Source organism: Pygocentrus nattereri, chromosome 1, assembly GCF_015220715.1.
Source record: "Pygocentrus nattereri isolate fPygNat1 chromosome 1, fPygNat1.pri, whole genome shotgun sequence".
Classification (NCBI taxonomy): domain Eukaryota; kingdom Metazoa; phylum Chordata; class Actinopteri; order Characiformes; family Serrasalmidae; genus Pygocentrus; species Pygocentrus nattereri.
This window is the reverse complement of record NC_051211.1, coordinates 12,048,078-12,071,417: the sequence shown is the minus strand read 5'-3', so window position 1 is coordinate 12,071,417 and position 23,340 is coordinate 12,048,078. Positions and strand designations below refer to the sequence as shown.

Sequence of the window (23,340 nt, the reverse complement as noted above, 5' to 3'; positions counted from 1 at the left end):
GCACTGATGCAGAGCGGCAATACTAACTCTCATCCAGAAGTTGTATACTTAAAGGTATAAAATAGTCTGGTATAAACGCATGTCTGCCTGGTTCTCCATTTACCCCAGATATAGTTGATCAGGCAAGACATGTCTGAAGCTCATTGAAGAGTCACAATCAAGTCATAGGGAGGTCAGATATCTACAAGCATACTCTTATGGTGACTACAAGCTTAAATGGTGGAGTTTATCTTAAATGAGCATAAATCATTCCATACGATCACTGTCAATCCCCAGTCCATAATCAGAGAAAGCAAACACCAAAATCTGGTGCAAAATGTGTCGGTTGTTATATGTAATGTTGATAGCAGTAAAATATAGTTTGCTTTAGGGACTATTTTACAGTACAACCTCCTGCGTGTACCTCTCCTCCATGAATAGCTTTTTTAAAAAACATGTTGTAGGTCAAAAAGGTTTTGGGGCAGTCGTGGGCTGGAGGTTAGGGAACCAGCCTTGTGACCAGAAGCTTGTCAGTTCGATCTACAAGCTGATAAGACATGACCGAAATGCCCTTGAGCAAGGCACCTAACCCCCAACTGCTCCCTGGGTGCTGTGGGTAGGGCTGCCTGCTGCTCTGCGCAAGTGTGCTCACTGCCCCCTAGTGTGTGTGTTCTCTAGTGTGTATGTGGTGTTTCACTGCACAGATGGGTTAAATGCACAGGTGAATTTCCCCGTTGTGGGACTAAAAAAAGGGGGAAAAATCTCATACAACTTTTGTTTTACAGTGTTTCAGACATCAGCCTATGTATTCATAACCTTTTACCATTTCATATAAAGCTTTCTGTGAGGGAGCTTAAAGACGGCATCAAATGCTTTGGAGACGTCTGGTTCCTATCACCACCACTGCTGTGAAAAGGTTTCTGTAGAACAGATCATTTTCACACCAAACCACCCTGATTGACTTTATTTACATCTTAAGGATAGAATGATGCAAACCTTATGAAAAATAGGTGGAGTTCCCCTTCAGGCCTGTTACAAGTGTTGCAAGAATGTGAGAAAAACAGTACAGTCTAATCCTAATCACACACAGAGAGGAGATGAAGAGAAGAACACTATTAACCATCCACCATTCTCTTCAGCCAGTGGTAAAGAGTCACAGAAAAGGTGGCGCCATCTAGATTTTAAAAAGCCAGCATGACTAGATCCAGATTCAGGAAGAGTTATATGAGTTTAAAGAAAAATAAAGACATGTCAAAGCCTGAACAGACCAAAGAAGCTATAATCTAAATCAGAGGTCACTCATCCATGTCTTTGTGGACGTTGCTTTGTGCACTGCTGCGCAGTCATGTTGGAACAGGAAGGCTATTTGGGTGCAGATGCAGTTGTTTCATGATCTACCTAGTGCACTACATAGGGAGTAGGGAGTAGGGAGTAGGGAATAGGGAGTAGGGAGTAGGGAATAGGGAGCAGGGAGTAGGGAATAGGGAGTAGGGAGTAGGGAATAGGGAATAGGGAGCAGGGAGTAGGGAGTAGCGAGTAGGGAGTAGGGAGTAGGGAGTAGGGAATAGAGAATAGGGAGCAGGGAGTAGGGAATAGGGAGTAGGGAGTAGGGAGTAGGGAGCACTTGGCAGCGTTACGTACCGGGGTGAATCGCCAGGCGGCGCTACACAAGCTTTTTAGCAAAGTCGTCGCAAAGCCGCACTGACGCCTCTGCCCGGCAGCGTGGTTCTGTCTGTTTTCTTCTCCTCTGTCCTTCACAGCGGCGCCGCTAACAGCCCTGCTCCTCACATCAGCACAGACATGGCCAAACTGAGCAAAGAGACCAAGCAGCGGCTGCAGCAGGTCTTCCAGTGCGGGCAGTTCGTTATCCGGTGGGGGTTCATCCCCACCGTCCTTTACCTGGGTTAGTAACTTTGTCATGTGCGGTGTTAGCCGCGATGCTAAAGCTGGCTTCCCATTCTTAAGCTTCTGGTTTGAATTCTCCCGTTCCACCTTAAATTGTGCAGCAGTTATTTTCAGCCGCCGTTTAAGGTGGAACGGGGCAGTTTGAACAAGAAGCCGGCGAATAAGAAACTGATTTTAGCTTCGTTTAAGCTAGCTCGAGCTAGTTAGCCAGCTCGCTAACATGGTGCTCTGCTCTCTGACAGTTAAAAGTCTTGTAGTTTCGATTCAGTGAACTAGCAGAGCCTTTTGTCCACTTGTCATGAGTGTGTACATATATGTACACACTCACAGTGTGTATGTTTATGCATGTACATATATATAAATTTATAGTATGTGTGTGTGTGTGTGTGTGTGTGTGTGTGTGTGTGTGTGTACATACATCAGGCATGACATCATGACCACTTCTCATTTCCTCATTGTCCATTTTATCAGCTCCACTTACTGTATAGCTGCACTTTGTAGTTCTACAGTTACAGACTGTAGTCCATCTGTTTCTCTCATACTTTGTTAGCCCCCTTTTAACCTGTTCTTCAGTGGTCAGGACCCCCATGGACCCTCACAGAACAGGTACTATTTGGGTGATGGCGTATTAGTGTGTGTTGTGCTGGTCTGAGTGGATCAGACACAGCAGTGCTGCTGGAGTTTCTAAACACCTCAGTGTCACTGCTGGACTGAGGATAGTCCACCAACCAAAAATGTCCTGTGGGCAGCGTCCTGTGGGCAGCGTCCTGTGACCACTGATGAAGGACTAGAGGATGACGAACACAAAGTGCAGCAGCAGATGAGCTATCATCTCTGGCTTTACATCTGACAAGGTAGGAGTGTCTAATAGAGTGGACAGTGTGTGGACGCAGGGTTTAAAAACTGATCCACTCGTACCAGTGCAACACACACCACCACCACATCAGTGTAACTGCAGTGCTGAGAATGACCCACCACCCAAGTAGTACCTGCTCTGTGAGGGTCCATGGGGGTCCTGACCACTGAAGAACAGGGTAAAAGGGGGGCTAACAAAGTATGCAGAGATATACATATGTATATGCCCACAGGACGTTGTTGGCTGAATATTTTCGTTGGTGGAGTAAGTGGAGCTGATAAAATGGGCAGTGAGCATAAAAACAAGAAGGTGGCCATAACATTATGCCTGATCTGTGTGTGTGCGTGTGTGTGTGCACGCACCTGCCTTTTATTGGAATCCTTCATCCCACCTTAAAGGGGAATTCCACCACTTTTTTCAAAATTACTCAACAAGTCAGTCCTTGAGATGTGAGCAGTTATCCGGAGTGGTCTGAAGTGAAAACGGTTCATTTGTAGAGACTCTGATTTCTTTACAGTGGAGGTGATGGGAACCAAGCGTCACAATGTCTACGACACAAATATAGCCTTTTTATTTACAATCAAAAACCACCAGTGAATCTGAAAATGTCCGTTTTCTTTGTAGACTGTTTTGACTTACAACGCATTGCATGTTCTCCTCCACCATGAATGGATTTTAAGACACACTTTCATCACAAAACTACTTCCAACGAATCTATTAGGTCCCACTGAATGACTCAAACATTTCTGGACCATCTTCGCAACAATCCTAATACAATTAGTAATACAATAATAATATTGTACCTCATAAAATCATAATATAAAATGTTTTATGAATGACTGCTTATGTGTTATCTCTGTTGGGTGTAGTAGCAGGCCTCCTCGGATATGATTTGGTGCAGTGTGTGATCCAGGCCGCTAGGGGGCTCCATGTGCTTAAAGACTCTGGGTCTGTTCACATCACCAAATCTGATTTTTAATGCGATAGATCTGATTTTTTCCAGAGCTGAGTGAAAACAATCTTTTCAAGTCTTTTCAAGATTAGAGCCACTGTGACTATGTTCACATTAGCAGGTTGAAGAGCTCTGAGGACCCACATCTGATCTTTTTTAAATCCGTTTAAGTCACTTTTATATGTGGTCTGGGATCAGATACATATCCAGTGTACATCACCTCTAAGACATGAGCAAATGAGGACCGCAGGACACGACTGCACCAGTTGGGCTTAAAACTCGCTGGTGTTTAGAAATTTGATTAGTTACAACGAAATTTGCTTTATAAAAAAGGATTCAGTAAAATGATATTAAGCGGCATTCTGTATAAAAGAGTGTCCTACAAATCCGACCCAACTGTTTGGGGTTAGACTGTTTTCTCTATTCTGTTAAAAGGAAGCAACACCAAGGGGGAGCTCAGACAGGACACGCATTTACATAAAGAAACTAATACTTACTTGAAATGCACCGATAAGGGAACTATTGGTCAATATTGATATCTTGCATGTTTCATGTTCATATCTGCCAATTTCAAGATATAACTGCATATAAAATGTACAAACTAGGACTAATACTCCTTAATTTACAGAGAAATGTACCATTTTCCTCTATATTTTAGTGCTGCAGTCCAGCATTGCTCTTCTAGAGTGTGATTATCACATCATCAGATATCAGTTTGAAATATGAGTAAAATCCAAACAGTAGCCCAATGCTGATAATTCTCTTTTAAGTAGTTATCTGCTCGCAGTATATTGTCAGGCATTATTAATCAGATTAAATAAAACGGTATGCATTTTCCAAACTGCCATACTAGGTTAATGCGGCTAATGGTGTCAATCTTATGCACTTCCCACAAGCTAATTTGATTTCTCTGAGCTGATTGATCAGTCACGAGTCTGTATACTAGCCATGATACAGTGCTATATGCTGCATTGTTGCACAATAGTGCAGTTAATCTCACCAATTTTCCTAAATTTCTGCATCGTTCAAATATCGGGATGTAAACATAGCAATTGAGCGGTTTCATGTGAAGTGGTTAATTTTAGAGAAACTTCTGATTTCTTTACTGTTGTTTTGAAAGGAACCGGGATTGCATTGTCTACCAGTGAGCATGTGTCTTCTGAGTTCAGATGTTATGGTGATGATGGTAAAATAGTTTTTTTAGTTTTAAGTTTAAGTTTTGAAGACAGTTTGGCTTTACAATGCCCTGCATGTTCCTCTCCACCATGAATAGATAAAATTTTGGCCCAAATCATACACATTTTTATCTCAGTCGATCATGAAATAATGTTGCAGACAGTGGCTATGGATCCATTTCATGTAATTGATTTCTGAGGCAATGAACTCTTGACGCATGGTTCCCATCACCACTGCTGTGAAATTTTAATTCGGTAAGAGTCTCTAAAAAGCAGCATCTCGCATCAAACCTCTGAGTTTGTTTACATGTGTCACATTTCTCATTTTGGTGTTCTGTGAGGTGTTCACAATCACAATCACAGTTTTTCCACAAATCTGGGCTATAAACTATAAACAGATGGCATCTCTTCAGTGATGATAGTAAAAATTTCATAAAGAGCGTCTAAGATTTTTGGCTTTCAGCAGTCAATTGTAAGCATAGACCAATATGCGTGACCATAAAACACATGTTCTGTGAATTTGAGGAGAACATTAACAAAACAGAAGTAAGAATTTGCATTGCATGCAGCTTCTGAATAATTTGCCTTATAATTTGGTTGTGTAAATACAGATGGAAAAACCAAAATATACCTTGGAGAATATGTGGAGTTTGCAAATGAATATTCTGCTCAACTCATTTCTTATTTTTGTAGGCACCCTTTTAGCAAACACTGCTAGCCTAATTAGTTGGCAAACTAATGAAACTGACTCTACTGTGTAATGTCAAACCCCACAAAAATACGCACCAGATTGCAAGGCTTGATGTTTACACCAAAAGCGCAGTCGATTTGAAGTCTTTAAAATAGAACAACCGATACTAATCCTGTTTTTACCTCCGCTGATGTTGCTATCTCAAACGCATCAAATCTTGCCTCATCTCATGCTTTTTAGCTGGAAAACACTGAGTTCGTAAAGGTCTATTGAGGTGACGATAAATTTACAAAATGTTATTAAAAGTATTCTTCCTTAAAATCTGTAAGATTAGAATATGAAATTAGCTTGAGCTTGATGTTTATTGGCACTCAAACTGTGATGCTTCCTGTGTGGTATCTGATAAGGTTTGAATATTTCTTTGCCATCTGCTTTCTTTGGTTTCACCTCACGTTCGTCACCTCTGACAGTGCATATAGTCCATGACCTTTAGCTAACGTAAAGCAGGCAGGAACGGAAGACTTGGACCCCTGTCTAGGTGACTGACTAACCCTAACGAAAGAGCAGAGTGCCCATAACACACTGCGACTTGACATCCTGTTCCCAAGCCTTATGGACGATTCATTGTCTAGCACTACCTAAGAATGTCAGAAAGAAAGTCCAATAAAGAGAGGAACCAAGACTCATAAGAGGAACTTCTATAGCTGACACCGGATGGTTTGTTTCCGACTCCATTTCTGGAAGCTTCTCAGAGATAAGACGCGATCATTTGGAACGCCCATAGGAAAGGTCTCTGATTATATACTAAATTATCTTAAAAGAAAACTGATAAAAAATAATCTGATGGGCTACTGATTGTGTTAGATATTGTCAGCTTGTTATTTGAGAGATTTTCTCATATCTTTGAGAGAATTGCAGTCATGAAAGTCATTTAAAATCATGGCAGAAGTTTGAGAGAAATGCGAAATCTGACTATTACAAACCCAATTTGCAAAATGACACAGATGCATATCCTTATTGTAAATTATATGCTTGCATTGTGGTGCATGCATATCCACATATTAATTGTAGTTGTGAAGGTGGGATTTTTTCCCCCATTCCTGCTTGATATAGTGCTTCAGCTGCTCAGTGGTCTGGGGTCGGTTGCTGTATATTGATGGTAGCATATGGTGGTCAAAAAAGCATATGTACCCCTCTCGTTTAATAGTGCCTTTACTGATGTGCAGTTTACCCATTCTGTTGGCACTAACACATCCCATACCATGACAGACGTTGGCATTTTGTACATTGCTTTGATGACAACTGAGATGGCCCTTTACTTTTTTTGGACTGGAGAACACAACATCCATCATTTCCAAACACAGTTTGGTGGACTCTGTCCATCTAAGATGAGCTTTAGCCCAGAGAAGTTAGCAGAGTGTCTAAATGTTGTTGATATAGGGCTTCCGCTTTGCAGAGGCCTAACTCGTATTTGTGGATGCGGTGACTGTCTTTGTTTATTGAGAAGGGTTTTCTGAAGTGTTCGCCGGAGCCCATGTGGTTACATTAGCATGTCTATTTTTCCTTGTAAATCCTCATTGAGTAATGTTATTGTTAATGTTGATGTATACTTTGGGAAAGTGGTGAGTCTCAACCCACTCTTGCTCATAAAGGACTCAGCCTTTCCTGGATGCTCTTTTGATACCCACTCATGATAGAGAAACCTGTTTAAGGTGTTTTTTGGAACATTTGACATTTTTTAAGTTTTAAATGTTGCAGGTGTTGGTTTTTGTATATTTTAGTATATATTTACACATTTCAGAGGTAAAACGTTAAATATCTTCTCTTTACATAGTATTTGTTTAAAGTTTCATTCGAAAGTCAAAGTGAATGTATAAATCACTGCTTTCTGTATTCATTTGCGTTTAGCATACTGTCCCAACCTTTTTGAAAAAGAATTGAAAAAGTTTTTAGGGCATGCATGTACCCACCACAGGAATTGCAGTTGGCTCCAAAGTGGTCAAGAGCTATAGTCATGGACTTTGACTGTGCCCACTGTTGCCCAAACTCCATAGTGACAGAAGGGGAAAGTCCTACTAACGACAGAATTAAAACACATTTATAAACTGGCAGAGATGCTGACCTCAAACTACTCATCTTCAGAATGCTGTCATGTCTCGTTCAGTTTCGATCGTCTTTCACTTGTAGACCACACTGACTGCTGCTCATACAGAGTAGTGAAACTTTACCTGTGCACTACATAATGTTGTGGGTGTGCAGCGCTGGCTTATTATTGTAGTGTTTGTGTTGTTCCTGCTGCTTAGTTACTAGTAAACACCAGAAAACAGCATATTTTCCTTTAAATGCATCACACCTACAAACTTTTACTTCTACTGTTTAACTCATCACTTCTACAAAACTCTTCACAGGGCACTTTGTGGTACTCAGTGGTAGGGATGCAAATATTAGTAAATTCTTTTGACTGAAACATACTTTAACCAGCAACCTGGTCTTGTTTAAACCAGTATGTGAAACCGGGCATGTTCTGGGCCAATATGTTGTGGAGATTAGTTTTTACCCTCATCTAATACCTTGAGTTCAGTTCATGAAGGTCTTGCTAATTAGCTGATGAGCTGAATCAGGTGTGTTTAACCTCTTATTGACCAGGGTCTCTTTTGGTTGTTTTATCTGAATTCACATGAACAAATCGTAAGGCAAATTATTCAGTAACTGCATGAAATAAAGGTAAATTTTTATTTTATATATTTATTTTTGGTAAAAGCTTCACTCATATGCATATAAAATGTGTTTTATGATCACACACATTGCTACATGCTTACAATTTACTGCTGAAAGCCATAGATGCTCTTTGTATTAGTTTCTAAAAATGATTTTTACACAGCAGATCACATGGCAGAGATGCCATCTGCTTATAGTTTATAGCCCAGTTTTGTTGAAAAATGGGTCGACTTTCAGTAGAAAACAAAATTGTGAGTTCAGCTTCTTTTATTATAAGGGTTTAAAATTACATCACCATCTATTTAACTGGAAAGAAGTTACAGCCTCATACAACGCCCACCTTTAGAATGAAGCTTATGAAATATGAGTTATGAAGAATATGACTGTGCGTTTTGGAGTTGTCTCAAGGAGTTGAAAAGCTTAATGAGGCAGTGAGCTGAAGTCTGCAGTGTTTTCAGCCACGAGGACTGGAGCCTGACGCATGTGGTGTAAATCGAGGGGCTGACAGCTGTAATATATTTATGCATTTATGACCAAAAACTAAAGTTGATGAAATGACTAGAATATATTACGATGTTCTACTAGAAGTTTTGTTTCTGAAGTTTATAGAGAACAACATGATCAGAAAAAAAGAACCAGTAGTGCGTCTTATTGCTTGTGGATGTTTGCTTTCAGTGTGAGCTGTCATCCTCTCAAAAGGTGGTCCTTTTTTGCATTACGTTTAACGTTTTTAGTTGGTCTGTCTAGCTGTGCTAATTGCCGATTGCTCCCTTATGCATATAATTCCGAAATGTTCTTAAAATTGGAACGATAAACCCTTTTATTCAAAAAGGAACTGTTTATTGGAAGCAGAATGGAGTTTTGGTTGGACGGTTGTTTTTGTTGGTTAATTATTAATTAGTTAATAATTTACGCCCCTAGTCAGCATTAATATGTTTGTTATATCTATATAATATCTGATTGCTGTATTATCAGTTTAAAATTTTGAAATATTCTAACATTTATTTGAGTGATGATCAGGGTTACAGTAGTACATTTTCTCACAAGTTAAGGTTCGTCATTTGCAAAGCATATCAGAGCATTCATGGATTTATATGCTGGTGTTGAGTCTCAGTTAATCACTCTACAGAAAGTAAATGAAGAGAAATGAAAAATGCAAGAAAATACTGAAACTGAAATATATTAAATATACACAAAATATAAAGATGGGAGGGACCTATGTGAGGAGAAAAAACTCCTCGGCTCTGTACAAATATATTTATATTAAACAGATGATCTTTGAAGACTATATGCATTTTAAAGTGAATGTTATTGTTATTAAATGTGGCAACATGTTGTTGTCCATAGCAGTAATATGATAATGATGATAATAATACTGAAGGTAAACAGCACTGACTGCAATGTACAGCTTAGTGTTTATGTACAATTGTTGTACAGTTTATTTACAGTTTATGTCTATCTGAAAAATGACTCGTGAACAAGCTAGTTAGCCAGCATTTTTTTAATATCTGTCTTGATACATGCTCAACTATGTTCAAATATATGTTGCATCTATAGAGGCTAATAGGGATCAAATGTGTGTGTTGTGTCTATAGAGGCTCATAGGGATCAAATAGGTGTGTTCCGTCTGTAGAGGCTCATAGGGATCAAATGGTTGTGTTGCGTCTATAGAGGCTCATAGGGATCAAATTGGGTGTGTTGCGTCTATAGAAGCTTATAGAATTTGAATTGAGTGATATATCAAAGTGAGATTTGGTGGTGTGTTTGTTGTTCTCCAGAAGAGCAGATGATGTTTGTGACCCTGGGCTACTGCACTGAAATCTCTGCTTTTTATTTATTGTACCATTTTACTCTTCAAGTAACTGTTACATTTTGTTTTAGTAATATTCCACATGAAACTAGTCTCAGTTTCTGCTTATAATGTGTCTATCTGCATTGGCAATGAGAGATAAGTGCATTGAAAGTATCGGGAATCTGGTATCAGACACTGCTTTTTTGATATCTTTCGTTTTTTTCTATTATTCTGTGTTATCACAGTTTTTCTTGGCCCATTTGGTGGGGCCCACTGACAGTTCCACATTTTTGCTTTAAACTAGCGTGTTTTAGCACTGCGAGAACCACTTCCCATGTAGTACTCAGTGCCATCACTAATATTTTATATATATTTTTAACTGTCAAAATGAGCTCAGTGTCTGAAAGTGATACAGCGGAAACACTGAGACGGGGAACTGCTCCTATTGCATAATAACTCTTTAGACTCTTCCTTTGCGCATGTACAGAAGAATATTGACGTCGTAAGAACGTTATTCTGTGAGCACTATCCAAGTCACTTCCTGGACCAGCTATTTTTGCCCTGGCTGCACATCGTATTAAGTGTTTTATCATTTGAGTATGAAAAATTGTGTTATTCGGGTCAGTTTTGTTGCACTAGAGCCCCAAGAGTACTGCCCAAATTTTTCCCCAGCTGACTGTAAAACTGCACTGTTCATACTTTCTTTTTCCCAAGCACTTTGTTACTTTTCCTCTAGTCTGAATCAGCACCACACTCATGGTTGTACGCACAACGTTATTTCTTTCAAACGTCATTAATTCATACCTATTGTCTGCTTAAGAGCTGAAAATTTGTCACTTTGTTCATTTTACAGGAAATATTCCATAAAAGGAAGGGAAGGGTAAATAAGTGAAATACAGGAGTTTCCAAAACTGGAGTTCAGTAAATGATTAAAACATTCCTAAGAACTCCTAAGAATCGTGTAAGACCTGGTAGACCACCAAAAATGTCCTCATCAGATAAAAACAGCACTTTTATCTTTTGAGAGAGAGAGGAGAAAATCAAGCTGCTTCTGATCTGTAAAAACGACAAAGGAAATAGACAAAAAAGAAGTTCCAAATCAAACACAGAAGCTACTGGTATTTCTCAGAACAATGGACTGACCACTCCAGAATCCAGACCCCAGTATTTGGGTTTATCTAAATTGTGAGAAGCAGGAAGTGCAACCAACTTCTAAGACTGAACTTTGGAAGTGTGGAAAAATATCCCTGCACATTTCTTTAAAAAAAATAAAATAAAATAAAAGCAAGTCTCTTGAAAGAATGGAAGCTGTAATAAATGCAAAGAAAATTTACAATTAGTGATCTACCAATCATGACTTGGCAGATTCTGATTTATTTGCAGCCGAATTCACCAATTTTGTATTGTTTCACTAGTCTTTTTTTTAACCTGAAGCTCACACTGTGTGGGGTAAATGAACACTTGAGACACACTAGCACATTCCTGGGGCTTTTAACCCTTGTGTGGTGTTTGGGTCTCTTTACTAAAATAAAAAAGCATGCGATTTTTATTTCAACCCTACATTCCTTGGCCTTTGCTGATTTTCTGTGAAGAACATAACACATTTTCAGTGCCTTCACTCTGTTCACTCCACACACACAGTGTTGGGGTGAACCTGTGGGGAATAAAAGTGTGGAGGTGCTGTGTTCTCCTCTATTTAATTTTTTTTTCCACCCACTAAGTAACACCACACAAAATTTAAATAGCTAAACTTGCAGTATAAACATTATTTGGTCATTTAATGGGCCATCTTCAGTTTTTACATTTTTGAATCAGTTGCCTGTTTAAGTAACATCAAATAAAGTGCTACATCCAAATCAAGAGGCATCTGACTGTTCATCACAAGTCATGTATAATTATTTTGCAACATTTTTGCATAGTTATCGCCCAAACTGGTAAATGTAGTTAAATACAGTGCAAACGCCCCACCCTGCATTACAGTATTTGTCAGAAAATAGCAGCGCTGATCAACTAAAGTTAAAAACAATATATTGGCCAATTCCCGATTTCGTTTCGATTCAGATCCTGCTCGATTTGGATTACTCTTAATATTTCAACCCTAATATTTAATGGTTGAAGCTTCCATGTAATTTACTGTTATAACCTGAATTTAATGGCAGTTTTGATTGGACATTAAACAAATCAAGGGTCTTTGACTTTTGTACAGTACTGTATGAGAACAGGTATGTAGCAAGCAAGCAAGCAAAATGTATTTATATAGCTTTATTTATATTATATTATTTAAGTATGTATGCTTATGTCTGTATACAGTTGTATGCAGAAGGTTGGGTGCCTCTGGTCAAATTACATTTTGTTGATTATCTTGAAAATAAGTTTGCAAATCACGTGTTGTTAAAAGTTGACACCAGGCATTAACATAGAAGTTAATAAAATAAAATGTGGCCTATAGAAAAGTTATGGCACATTTTATGTTTTGTGTTGAACTCAAATGAATACAATGCCCACCACTTATTTTCACTTAGAAAATCAGCTGAGCATGCTGAGCATGCCATTTGACAGGGGATGTTCAAATTTTTCTATATGACTGCTTGATATAATAAATATGCTTATTTACACTGAAAATGGAAACGTCTGATTAAATCTTAGTAGCCAAACCTAGATGTAAGAGTGAAACCGTTGCTGTATAGTGTGAAAGAGTGTTTATGAGAAATGAACGACTGGTGGAATGGTATTTTTAGAATTACAGGCAGTCCTGGCTATGTATACCCAACAAATTACTTGGAAACCAGAGTTTCATTGAGATTTATTTTCAGTTTTTCATATGATTAGGAAGGGCTTTTTTTTTTTTTTTTTTTTTTTTTTTTTTTGCTTTTTCATGTTTTCAAAAGCATCGGGGATTACTGAGGTTTGTGAGAAGCTTATATAGGATGCGTGTACCTTTTTTTTTTTTTTTTTTTTCTTTTTTTTTCTTTTTTCATTTTGACTGTGGGAATCCACTCTTGAGGTGTCATAAATAAAAATGTGTTATGAATGTTAAGCACCATTTGCTGACTGATGTATAGGCTTCTGGCTGTCAAAGTAAACCTAGTACTTTTTTTTTTTTTTTTTTTTTCTCCCCCTTTCAGAATTTTGTATGTAGGAATGCACCAGTGTGAGAATTTTCGGTTGTTTTTCAAGTACATGTCTGCTGATACATAAACCAATACACATTTATTATTTATTAAATGTAGAAATTGGGACTAAATCCACTTGGATTAGCATTGCAGTAGTTTACAAATGCAGTAAAATTAATAAATGCATGGATTTTAGTGCCGAAGCCCAGCATCTCCTTAACATTCTGTTCTTCCAGAGTACAAAAATATGTCATCAAATGTTGCCATGAAGTGAAATATGAACATCTCCATCATTTCATTTATGGTAATCGGCAGATGTCTGTATGATTCGGTTATAGTTGTATCCGTATTTGTATGGTTTTTTGTTTGTTTTTTTTGTGAGCATGTCGGGTAGTACATGCAGTTGGGAATGTATGGAAAAATTCTGCTGCTCATCATCAAGTATCCATAACCATATATGTACAACATAAATAAAGGCACATTTTTGCAGTTTTAGCACGTTTTAGCAAGCACATTTTCACATACAGTTTTAAGAAACCAAACTTGTTGAAATCTTAGCTGCTTCATTGAACTGCTGCTGCATGCTGGATACATAAATAATGCAATTGTTTTGACAATTGACTTTCACTTCCTTCAGTTTTTTCTGTAATAGAGGATTTTTTCCCTCTGTCATAAAGCTGAGTCAATGTTATGCTTTATGATTTCTGGAAAGTGAGTATCAGTTACTTGCTAAAAGGAATCCTGCAATGTGATGCAATAGTGTGAGAATGCAGGCAGACAAACCATTCAGCAGTCAGTGCAAGCCAGAGGGCAGTTTTTGTTCTGCAAAAGAGTTTCAAGGGCATATTGTTGCAATGGCACATTCGAAACATGCTGTGTGTCACAAGTTTATGCTCTTCCTTCTTTCTTCACAGGATTCAAACGGGGAGCAGATCCTGGAATGCCAGAACCAACAGTTCTCAGGTACTCCTGCCCATTTCCATTGCCCTGTCTGACAATTGGGCCTTGTTTTCGGCTGTGGTTCTCAGTCTTGGTCCTGGAGTACACCTTTGTTTTAATGCACTCACTGCAACTTCTTGCTTAGGAAATGACTTGAGTCAGGTGTTCCTGTAGACAGGACCAGCTCTAGCCTTTTGGGGGACCCTAAGCAGGATTTTATTTTGGGCTGGCCCCATCTTGCTAGCTGATGTACTGGGTAATTAGATGCTAATTAAACTAATAGTACAACAAGCCTTTTCAATTATAGGGTCGTGCTGGCCTTAATCAATTCACCACCCCTGCAGTAAAGAAAAATCTGTATCCGACACCCACATTAAAAGCACATCCGCTGCTTTGTCTCCTGTAAATTCTAGCTGCTTTCCTTGTGCTGTCTAGCACTGTGACATGAGATTTACTGTTGTGAGTGAGCAGGATGTCAGGTGCGGGTGTTGATCTGAGATGGTATGTGTTTCCATACTTTAACAGTGCAATTAAAAAGTATAAATATTGCTTAAATATGTACAAAAATGTCCTGACATAATTGATTGTGGCATCGCTGTGTTGCATTGTTAATAGTTACGTTTTTTTTATTTCGAAGAAATGTTTATGTTGGGTTGTTTTATGTAGGCAAGGACTTTTATGTTAGTCTGAATATGGGTGGGGTGGTGGATTTTCCAGAGTAGAGTAGAGGGCTGTTTTTAGCTGTTAGCTTTGGAGAGGCCATGTTACTACTTTCTGTGTTTACAGCTGTTTTCATCAGATGAAGAAGCTGTGATATGGACCTCAGGTCGTTTCGTGACAGCCCGAACATTAGTATTTTGCAGTCCTGGATCATTGACTACTGTTGTGATACAAGCTAGTTGTGTGTGTGTGTGTGTGTCTGTTTTATGAAACTAAAACTGTCAAAGTCTATTATTTAGACCAATCCACTACATTAACACAAAAACCAAAATACCTTTTATCTTTAAGCTATTTTGCTTTGTCTGCTCTTTTTCTTTTCTTTTTCAGGTCCTGAATTGTTCATTCTTTTTTGAGACATGTTTAATTAGTTGCCCCCCCCCCCTCACTCGAGCATCTTGAACAACATAATGGAACAGTAATAAGAAGCAGTTAGAGTCCCCTCACGGCCCTGAGCAGCTGCTTATGTCAGACCATTAAGAAGTCTTAAAGTAGATTAAAAAAATGAAGGAAAAAATTATCTGAAAATGTCTGTTATTGTTACTCCATTGTTGCAGGGCTGGCATAGATGGGTGTTTTTCACAGCTTGCAGCACTGTGGCACATTTTCTGAAGTTAAAAGAGGTATAAATGTCTGAGTTTGAAGTGGAAGGTTTAAATTATGTAATACTTGCAGTGCTGGTGTTTCCACTGTGTGTAAAGGTGTTAAATGTAAACATGTGGTTATTACACCTACACTTTTTCTGCCTCTTACCACAAGCGGCATGCCACCAAAACCATATACTAAACACATTCCCACAATATTCACCATTATTTGCCACGAAACTTCCATGGAAACTTTCGGTTTAACCAACGTCTGAGCTGCTTCCGGTTTTTGCATATGCACAGAATATCAAAGTAACTGGAAACCAGATCATCAGAGCAGTTGATCAGATTTGATCATAAGCTAATATTAAACACATGTTAATTATGAGGTGAAAAAACAAAACATATCAGACCAGAATGTAACTTTTTGCTCACACTAAAATGAAGTGGCGTTACTGTAGTATTAAGAAGCAGAGTAGTAAAATCCTTGTTGTGTTATATGAAATACGGAAACACATAGTGGATCAGACTTGGAATTTGGTGCTAACAATGAATCGGGACATATTTAGGTCTTAAAAGGTATTGCAGAAAAAATTCAGGTAGATATTAGAAATTGTGCAAAAACCCTCCTGTTGTCATGATGAATTGTCCTGTTGTGTTACAAAATGCTTTTTTGAGTATATTGTGGATACTCTAACCATGTTTCATTACAGCTACAGAATCATTAGATCTGTTTAAAATCATTTTTATTCATAGTAGTATGATATGAATGTTTTAGATGTTGCACTCATGGTCCAGTTTTTTCCAAACCTTAGAAACACTCATGTTTATGCATATTGGGTATTGTAAAAAGTATTGTAGTGAAAACACCAAAATATGCAGGACAAGCTGCTCCAGGACCAGGTTTGAGCAATTTTGACTTTCAATTTAGATTCTGGAAGCAATTTCATTCTTCCATAGGCTGGGGAAAAAAGAACTTAAAATATTCTGCCTCATCTCCATCCTTTCCCAAATAAAGAGATGTGTCCTGCTGATAATGCCAGATACCATTATGTTGTATTAATTTAACTTGGTTGTATTGAAACTTGTTAAATAGGATGTTTCATCAGTAGATTAGCATTGTTGGTTTGAGCATGGTCGTTTTAGATGGACAAGAATGATACAAACCACAATACAGTCACAGAATTGGTCAGTAGTTACAACAGAAAAGTAGGTATCAGTTTCAATATTTGGTATCGAGATATACTTGAGTCTGTACTTGGAATCAGAAGCCAAATGCCCAGTTTCTTTAGCGCTGTTCAAACTGCCAGCCTAGATCCGGTTTTTGGCATGTCCAGATTTTTTTTAAGAGTCTGGACAGTAGAAAACCACATGAAATCTGATTATTGCGAATGAGATCCAAACCACAATTGTACGTGGTTGGCATACAGCTCCGGTCAGATTTTTACAGATGCATCTTGGTTTGGATGCTCTGGATGCACAAATTGGATTTCACAGTATTCATCAGGGCTCCGAAGTGCTGGTACTCAAGAAAAGGACCAAAGATTCGTGCTTATGCCAGAGAATTTTGAAGAGATAGGAGGGTGAGATGATGCACCTCCATGTCTCCTGCATCCAGCAGTTACCACCAGCACTTTCATTGTTTCAGCAGTAACCCATGCATGTAGGCTGGTGATGTCTGGGCACACAAATCTGATCTGATCACTTGCAAATATCAATGTGAACGGTGCCAAAAAATCAGATTTGAAAAACAAATCCGGTTTGCCTGCAGTCTGAACATCTTAGTTACCCTATCCCAGGTTTATAGTTCCTTGTAATGTGAATGCTAACTTCAGTTTGGAAGTGAGTCTGCTAACCACTGTTGAGGTACAGAGTGTTTTCCCAGAAGCTTCTTGTTGTCATGTTGGTTAAATGCTGTATTACATCGTATTATGGTTAAAATGACTTCAGACTGTTTTTCATGTGTACTTTTAGGCATTTTTTTATGTATTTTGGTGGGTTTTAAATGTTTTAGGTTGGGAAAATAATGAAGCAGTATGGTAGTTCTAATATTGGTAGTTTTTCATGCAGGATGAGTAATGAAGACTGCCCCTTCAGATGAGCTAAGTAGCCAACAGAGGGTCATGCCAGATGTTAATGAGGTCAAGCAAATGTATTTGCCAGGAAAAGCAATCCAGCCATGCTAATTCTGGCTTCTCAGTCACATCCTCATAATGACTTTCAGTGTTTTGAATATTGACACCACAAACATTTAACAGAGAATTCAAGTATCCATGCACGTCTGTGGAAACGGTTTAAAATGAATGCTGTACCATTGCTTAATTTCCATTTTATTCTGCTCTAAAATCATAGCTGCAATTAGGCAACGTTTACACAGCAGGTAAAAGCGGCCCGAATCTGATCTTTTCATTCATATATGGGGTGTGTGTGTGGGTGTTTCAGTGTGGACAGCAAAAACGCACTGAATCTGACATTTTCAAATACAATTAGAGAGTAAAAATGGTCCAAATCTGATTTTCCCACCAAATCTGATCTTTTTTTTCTTTTTTTTGGCTGTTCACATTATCTTTTAAATGCGACCTGTATGCGACGTCAGTCTGAACGGAACAGCTCCTAAACCGAGCCGCATGTGCAAAAGAACAATGCTTCACAAAGCTCATCCAGAGGTAAACAGTCATGACAGCCAACGAATGCCTGTCTCTCCTGGAGCTTTCAGTTTCATCTTCGCCAGCAATACAGGAGCCATTGTAAAGTTCCACTGGTTGACAGCTGGGCTCATCACCCAGAATGTGTTCAAGTTCGCTGTAAAAAGGGCACGTTATTCTGTCATGGCCACTTCTTTGGTTGGTGTCCTCAGATTCTTTAAACACTGCAGCCTCGGTCTCCTCTGGCTCCGTTCAGCCATTTCGTTTTAAACCTCTTCAAACATGGAGGTGTTTTGGATCTCACTCTAATTTTTTGGTTTCAAACAAGACAGCTGATTGCGGCCAGGGGAGACAGAGGCTGCAGCGTCAAAGACCAGCTGAAAGAATCCGAGGACACGAACCAAAGAAGTGCCTGTGGCTGAATAACATGCACTTTTTTACAGCGAACCCAAACACATTCTGGGTGATGAGCCCAGCTGTCAACTATTGGAACTTTATGGCTCCTGTGATGCTGGCGAAGACGACACTGAAAGCTCCGGGAGCGACTGGCGTTCTGTTTTCCTCTGGTCGAGCACGACACATGAAGCGTTGTTCTTTTGCACATGTGGATCGGTTTAGGAGCTGTTCAGACTGATGTTGCATACAGGTCACATTTAAAAGATGTGAACAGAATAACAAAAAAAATCAGATTTGGTGGGAAAATCAGATTTGGGACACTTTTACCTGCTGTGTAAATGTAGCCTTAGTGTTTATAATGGCCTTAATGTGATCATGCACTATATTTGTATTGTAAAGCATTATGACTGTTTAGTCATAATTTAGTCATAATTTTCTATCTCTCTTTATCAGTTTGCTTTGGGGATGAAGAGCAATGATGAAGAAAGCTCCTGCAGAAGATCAAACCATCTCAACTACTTTGTCCCAGAGGCTTAGTGTCTGGACTGTTTAAGGAGACTCGTGCATCACCTGTCAGAAGGCAAAACTATGATTACATACTTTTATGAACTTGTTTCAGCAATGTTTTAGGCCTCCTAAACTCTTCTCCACACCACCTGTTATTACAGATCGTCAAGAACCATCGAGTCCTATTTTTTGTTTGATTTTATTTTATATGTTTGAAAGTTCATTGTTCATTTGTGAGCTGCATCCTTTCTCAAGTTCGGTTTGTTTTCATGAGAACATAAAACAAAACAAACAGGTATTTGAACTCAATAAAACTTTATTTATCCTCATTTGATCTGAATCATTCTGAGCAGAATAAAAATGTGAGTTAATGTAACTCAGGCCACTATTTATCATCTTCCATTCAGTTGGTACAAATACTGTAAAATATACATTAATAGATATTACATTCAGTATAAAACAATTTATTTCACATCAAGACACTGTTGCTGGTCTCATTCCCCCCCCCCCCCCCCCCCCTTATTAAATAGACAGATAGCTAAATAAATAAATAAATATGTGACGGGATAAATAAATAATTCTTAGTTGTTTTTCCTATAAGAACAAAACATTCATGATGCTCTACTCGTGTGAGTGCTTCTCTGAGGACCACTTGGACTCCTTGATTTCCTTCTTGATGTGATTCCCTAATTTCTTGTTGATGAAATTGATTGCCCTGGTTGTTTCCTTCAGAAACACTTCTAAATTGTACAGAATGGAATGTGTGACCGTCCTCTGTGTCCATGCAGAACCGTCAGGTAACTTGCTTATGGGGTGCGGCTGGATTGGAGTGTCGTCCACCTGTAGACACAAGTGAAAAGATGGAATGAAGTTACATGGTCAGTTGCCTCAAGTGAAATACAGTTGTTGCCAGTCAGTGTATTCTATGTCTCAAACAATATGAAGAGATGATGACTGCAAGGAATGTGACTTCACTATGACTTTTCTAAAATCCGTTGAAAGATTCCTTCATTCTGCATTGCTCTGTTTGTGGTTTTCCATTTTCTTGGAAGCTAGAAATGACGCTAATTGTGTCCTTGGTAGTTTGGAAGGAGTCGATTTATAACAAATACACAGTTGTGCAAAAGTTTGGAAAAAATTGAAAAAAAAAGTTACTGCATCTTTTACTTCTACAGATTTTAATGCTTGATTTACTACTTATTTGCTGAATTTAACATATTAGATGTAGAATTAGTAGAAAGAGGAAAAAAGTGGCCTGTTTAAAAAACGGTCGGCACATTTTGTTTTCTTTTTTTTCCCCCAATATGTTAAACTCAACACATAGACTGTGCACTAAGTCAGCAAAGTACGTTTAGATTATATATAGTCTAAATAATAACTAGAATATTTTGTTCCAAATTCAGTTTTACCGTTGTTTTACTGACCTACACCCAAGGAACCTAGAGGTTCTTTAGTTTGCTTACACTGTTAGCCAGATAACTTAAGCACTGTCAAGCCTGCCCAAAATGAGAAGAGCCAAGGTATATTCCAAGTGGACAGTCCTCAGTTATTCTGCTTTACTGAGAAATCCTACTTCATGAAAATAATACAATGACTGAGTGTAAAAAAAAAAAAAAAAAGAAAAACATTGTATATTGATATTGTCCAAAATAAATCTCCAAAATAATAACTTTATGGCAGAAGGCAAAAACATTCTTAGCTGTTAATGTAAAGAGATTTTATTTAAAATAATTTTGGAGCCTTTCTGTTTGTTAATTCACGATGAAGCATTCACTCTGTGTAAGAGAAGCTGGAGGATACTTGCTTTTTTGTTGTTGTTGTTATTGTTGTTATTATTATTATTATTTATTATTTGGACAGTAATAATGTGTAAGTTCAGCTAATTCAGCATTTATTAGGCATCAGTAAAGACATCACATACAAACTTAGCTCAACTCAGCCTACTTACCTTTTCTTTGATTATATTCAGTAAGCTGGTGGTCCGCAGCTTGATGTCAGTGACCTGAGCTGCGGTCAGATTCTCTCTCTCCACTTTGCTCAGGTATTCTCTGTATGTGTTTAAACCTGCATAAATCCGCCTCAGGCATCTTTGCTGTAGAAGACAGACATCCATGACAAAGGGTTCATTTAAATACATGTTAAATATGTAAATGTGCAGACTATTTATCTCCAGGTAGGCGTGTAATATTTTCGCTTACTGCACTAAAGTTCTTTGAATAGCACCCATCAGATGGGTGGATGAGAGGCATCTTGATCCTCACACTGGCGTAATTCGTCATGTTCGCTGATGGTTCCCCGAAGTCCCTTTGAAACTGCAATGGTACAAAACGAGTTATTTTACAAGCAAAAGATGTTACTACAGTGAAATTATGAAGTAGAATTAAAAGTAGGAACCAAAATGATGTACAAGGGAATTCCATCATTTTTTTTCTCAAATTTTCATAAACTTCATATCTCATGAAGTGGTTTTGTATGAAATCCTCCATTCTAGAGAAACTTATCAAGTCTGAATTTCACAGTGGTGGTGATGGGAACCAGACATCTGAAGAGTTTAATGCCTCTGAAAGCTCCTTTACAGAAAGCTATTACATTAAATGCCTGATGTCTGAGATGTTGTACGGTAGTATTGTTACAAGATTTAGGCTTAAAAATCCATCCATGGCCGAGCTCTACATGCAGTGTGTTGTAAGACAAAATAGCACCTAAAGAGAACCTTATTTTTGGATTTATAACTATTACCATTATCAGCGATGCACATAAAACTTTACCTGTGGACCTTGTGACACCTGGTTCCTACCACCACCACTGCAAAGACAGTGTGAGTCAGCGAGTTTCTCTAGAATGCACCATTTTGCACCAATTTTTGGGATTTTGTTTACATCTTTTTAATGTTGAAAATTAGAATAACTGGTGAATTCTCCTCTAAGTAAGAGTAAAGAAGCAAAACATTCTGTATTGAGTCTCCTACAGCACTGGCTCTCAAACTGGTCCTCAGAAGGTGCACTTCTTAGCTCAATCCCAGTACATAGAGATTTAGATATATATCCAGTGGGTTGTTGTGGCCCACAGCCGAGATGGGTCTTCGGACCAGATCTGGCCCACGCACCGTAAAGTGAGTAGAACTAATGGATGTGCTCCACAACTATGTTGTTGGTCCACAACACTGACATGAGAATTTGCCCACAAATGTAGACATAAAGCAAAACCATATGAAGCTGTCCAGCATCTGGTTAGGCCTGTTGCTGTCATTCTGGTCTGCATGCCTAATACCACCACTTGCATAAGAAAGCCAGAATCGGCCCAAAACTGCCTGCTTTCTGGGTGTATATACATATTGACATCATAAATCTAGTTATATACTTGTTAGGCTAAATTCTTTGTTTTTTGGGATCCTTCTGGTCTAAAGCCAATGCTGAAGCTCCAAAGTAAGAGGTGTGACTAGCACTAAAACACTGAGCCAACAGAAAAGGGAGAAATTAAACACCAAAAGGGGCTGTGAGCTCAGTGTGAAGGACAAAAATAGTAATTGAAGGGGGAGAGAAAGGAGGCAAATGTACCAGAAACACAGAAATCGTCGAAATTTGACTGAATTACACTGAACTAAAGCTAGTTAGGAGATTGCAAAAAAGTGAATAAGTGGATTTATTTGCTTGTGAGGAAAATATCATTTGAAACCTACACGTAACTCGGTGAACTGCAATAGTTAGCAGTTCAGAGGCGTTAGCTGCGAGTGTGATCTCTACCTGCTCGTCGCGTAGTTTCATGATGTCTCGATGCAGGATCCTCGCGATAAAGAGCCACTTGTGCTCGAAAGGTCCGGCCGAGTCCTGCAGCTCCTCTCCTGAAATTTCGGGCGGGTCGCCTGCAGCGCTGTAGCCGGGCAGCGGGTCACTGAGGGCGGTCAGAGGGAGCAGGACGGCCAGCACGAGCTGGAGATCTGCAGAGAGAGAGAGAGTGAGAGAGAGTGAGTGAGTGAGAGGGAAGTGACGGCGGGAAGTGAATCAGCGAGCATCACTGACGCGTCTGAGGACTTTCACTCACTCTTCATAGAAGACATGCTGGAGAGTCGCGCTGCGTGGCTTTGCTGATGTCTCGCCTCTCCGTTTGCTGTTTGTTCTTGTTGCTCTTGCCCGAAATTTCCGATTTATATAGCACCTCGATGGAATTTCCGCATCATATTTATTAATCTTCAGAATGGGTTGGGGGTGGGGGGGTCGGGGGAGGGGGCCGCTGGGACTGGCCTCATTTTCATACAATTCATTATTATGCACTCAAGTCACTGAGGGCAGTTCCACTGTCCGAGCTGGGAAGAAACATATATTTAGAGACTGGACCTGAGTACTTTTTACAGAATTTACACTTTTATTTTTT

At 38.9% G+C, this 23,340-nt stretch overlaps 2 protein-coding genes across 2 annotated transcripts; one reads left to right on the top strand and one right to left on the bottom strand.

The window, feature by feature from the left end:
- The first annotated feature begins 1,652 nt into the window (after window positions 1-1,652).
- Window positions 1,653-19,298, top strand: tomm7 (translocase of outer mitochondrial membrane 7 homolog (yeast)). Its single transcript, XM_037543132.1, has 3 exons — window positions 1,653-1,882; window positions 14,096-14,144; window positions 18,916-19,298. Exons 1-3 carry the CDS (start codon window positions 1,780-1,782, stop codon window positions 18,929-18,931), a joined length of 168 nt encoding a protein of 55 aa, XP_037399029.1. The 5' UTR covers window positions 1,653-1,779; the 3' UTR covers window positions 18,932-19,298.
- Window positions 19,167-23,105, bottom strand: il6 (interleukin 6 (interferon, beta 2)). Its single transcript, XM_017701508.2, has 5 exons — window positions 23,011-23,105; window positions 22,713-22,906; window positions 21,168-21,281; window positions 20,918-21,061; window positions 19,167-19,809 (listed from the first exon to the last, which is right to left on the bottom strand). Exons 1-5 carry the CDS (start codon window positions 23,024-23,026, stop codon window positions 19,591-19,593), a joined length of 687 nt encoding a protein of 228 aa, XP_017556997.1. The 5' UTR covers window positions 23,027-23,105; the 3' UTR covers window positions 19,167-19,590.
- Window positions 23,106-23,340: the final 235 nt, after the last annotated feature.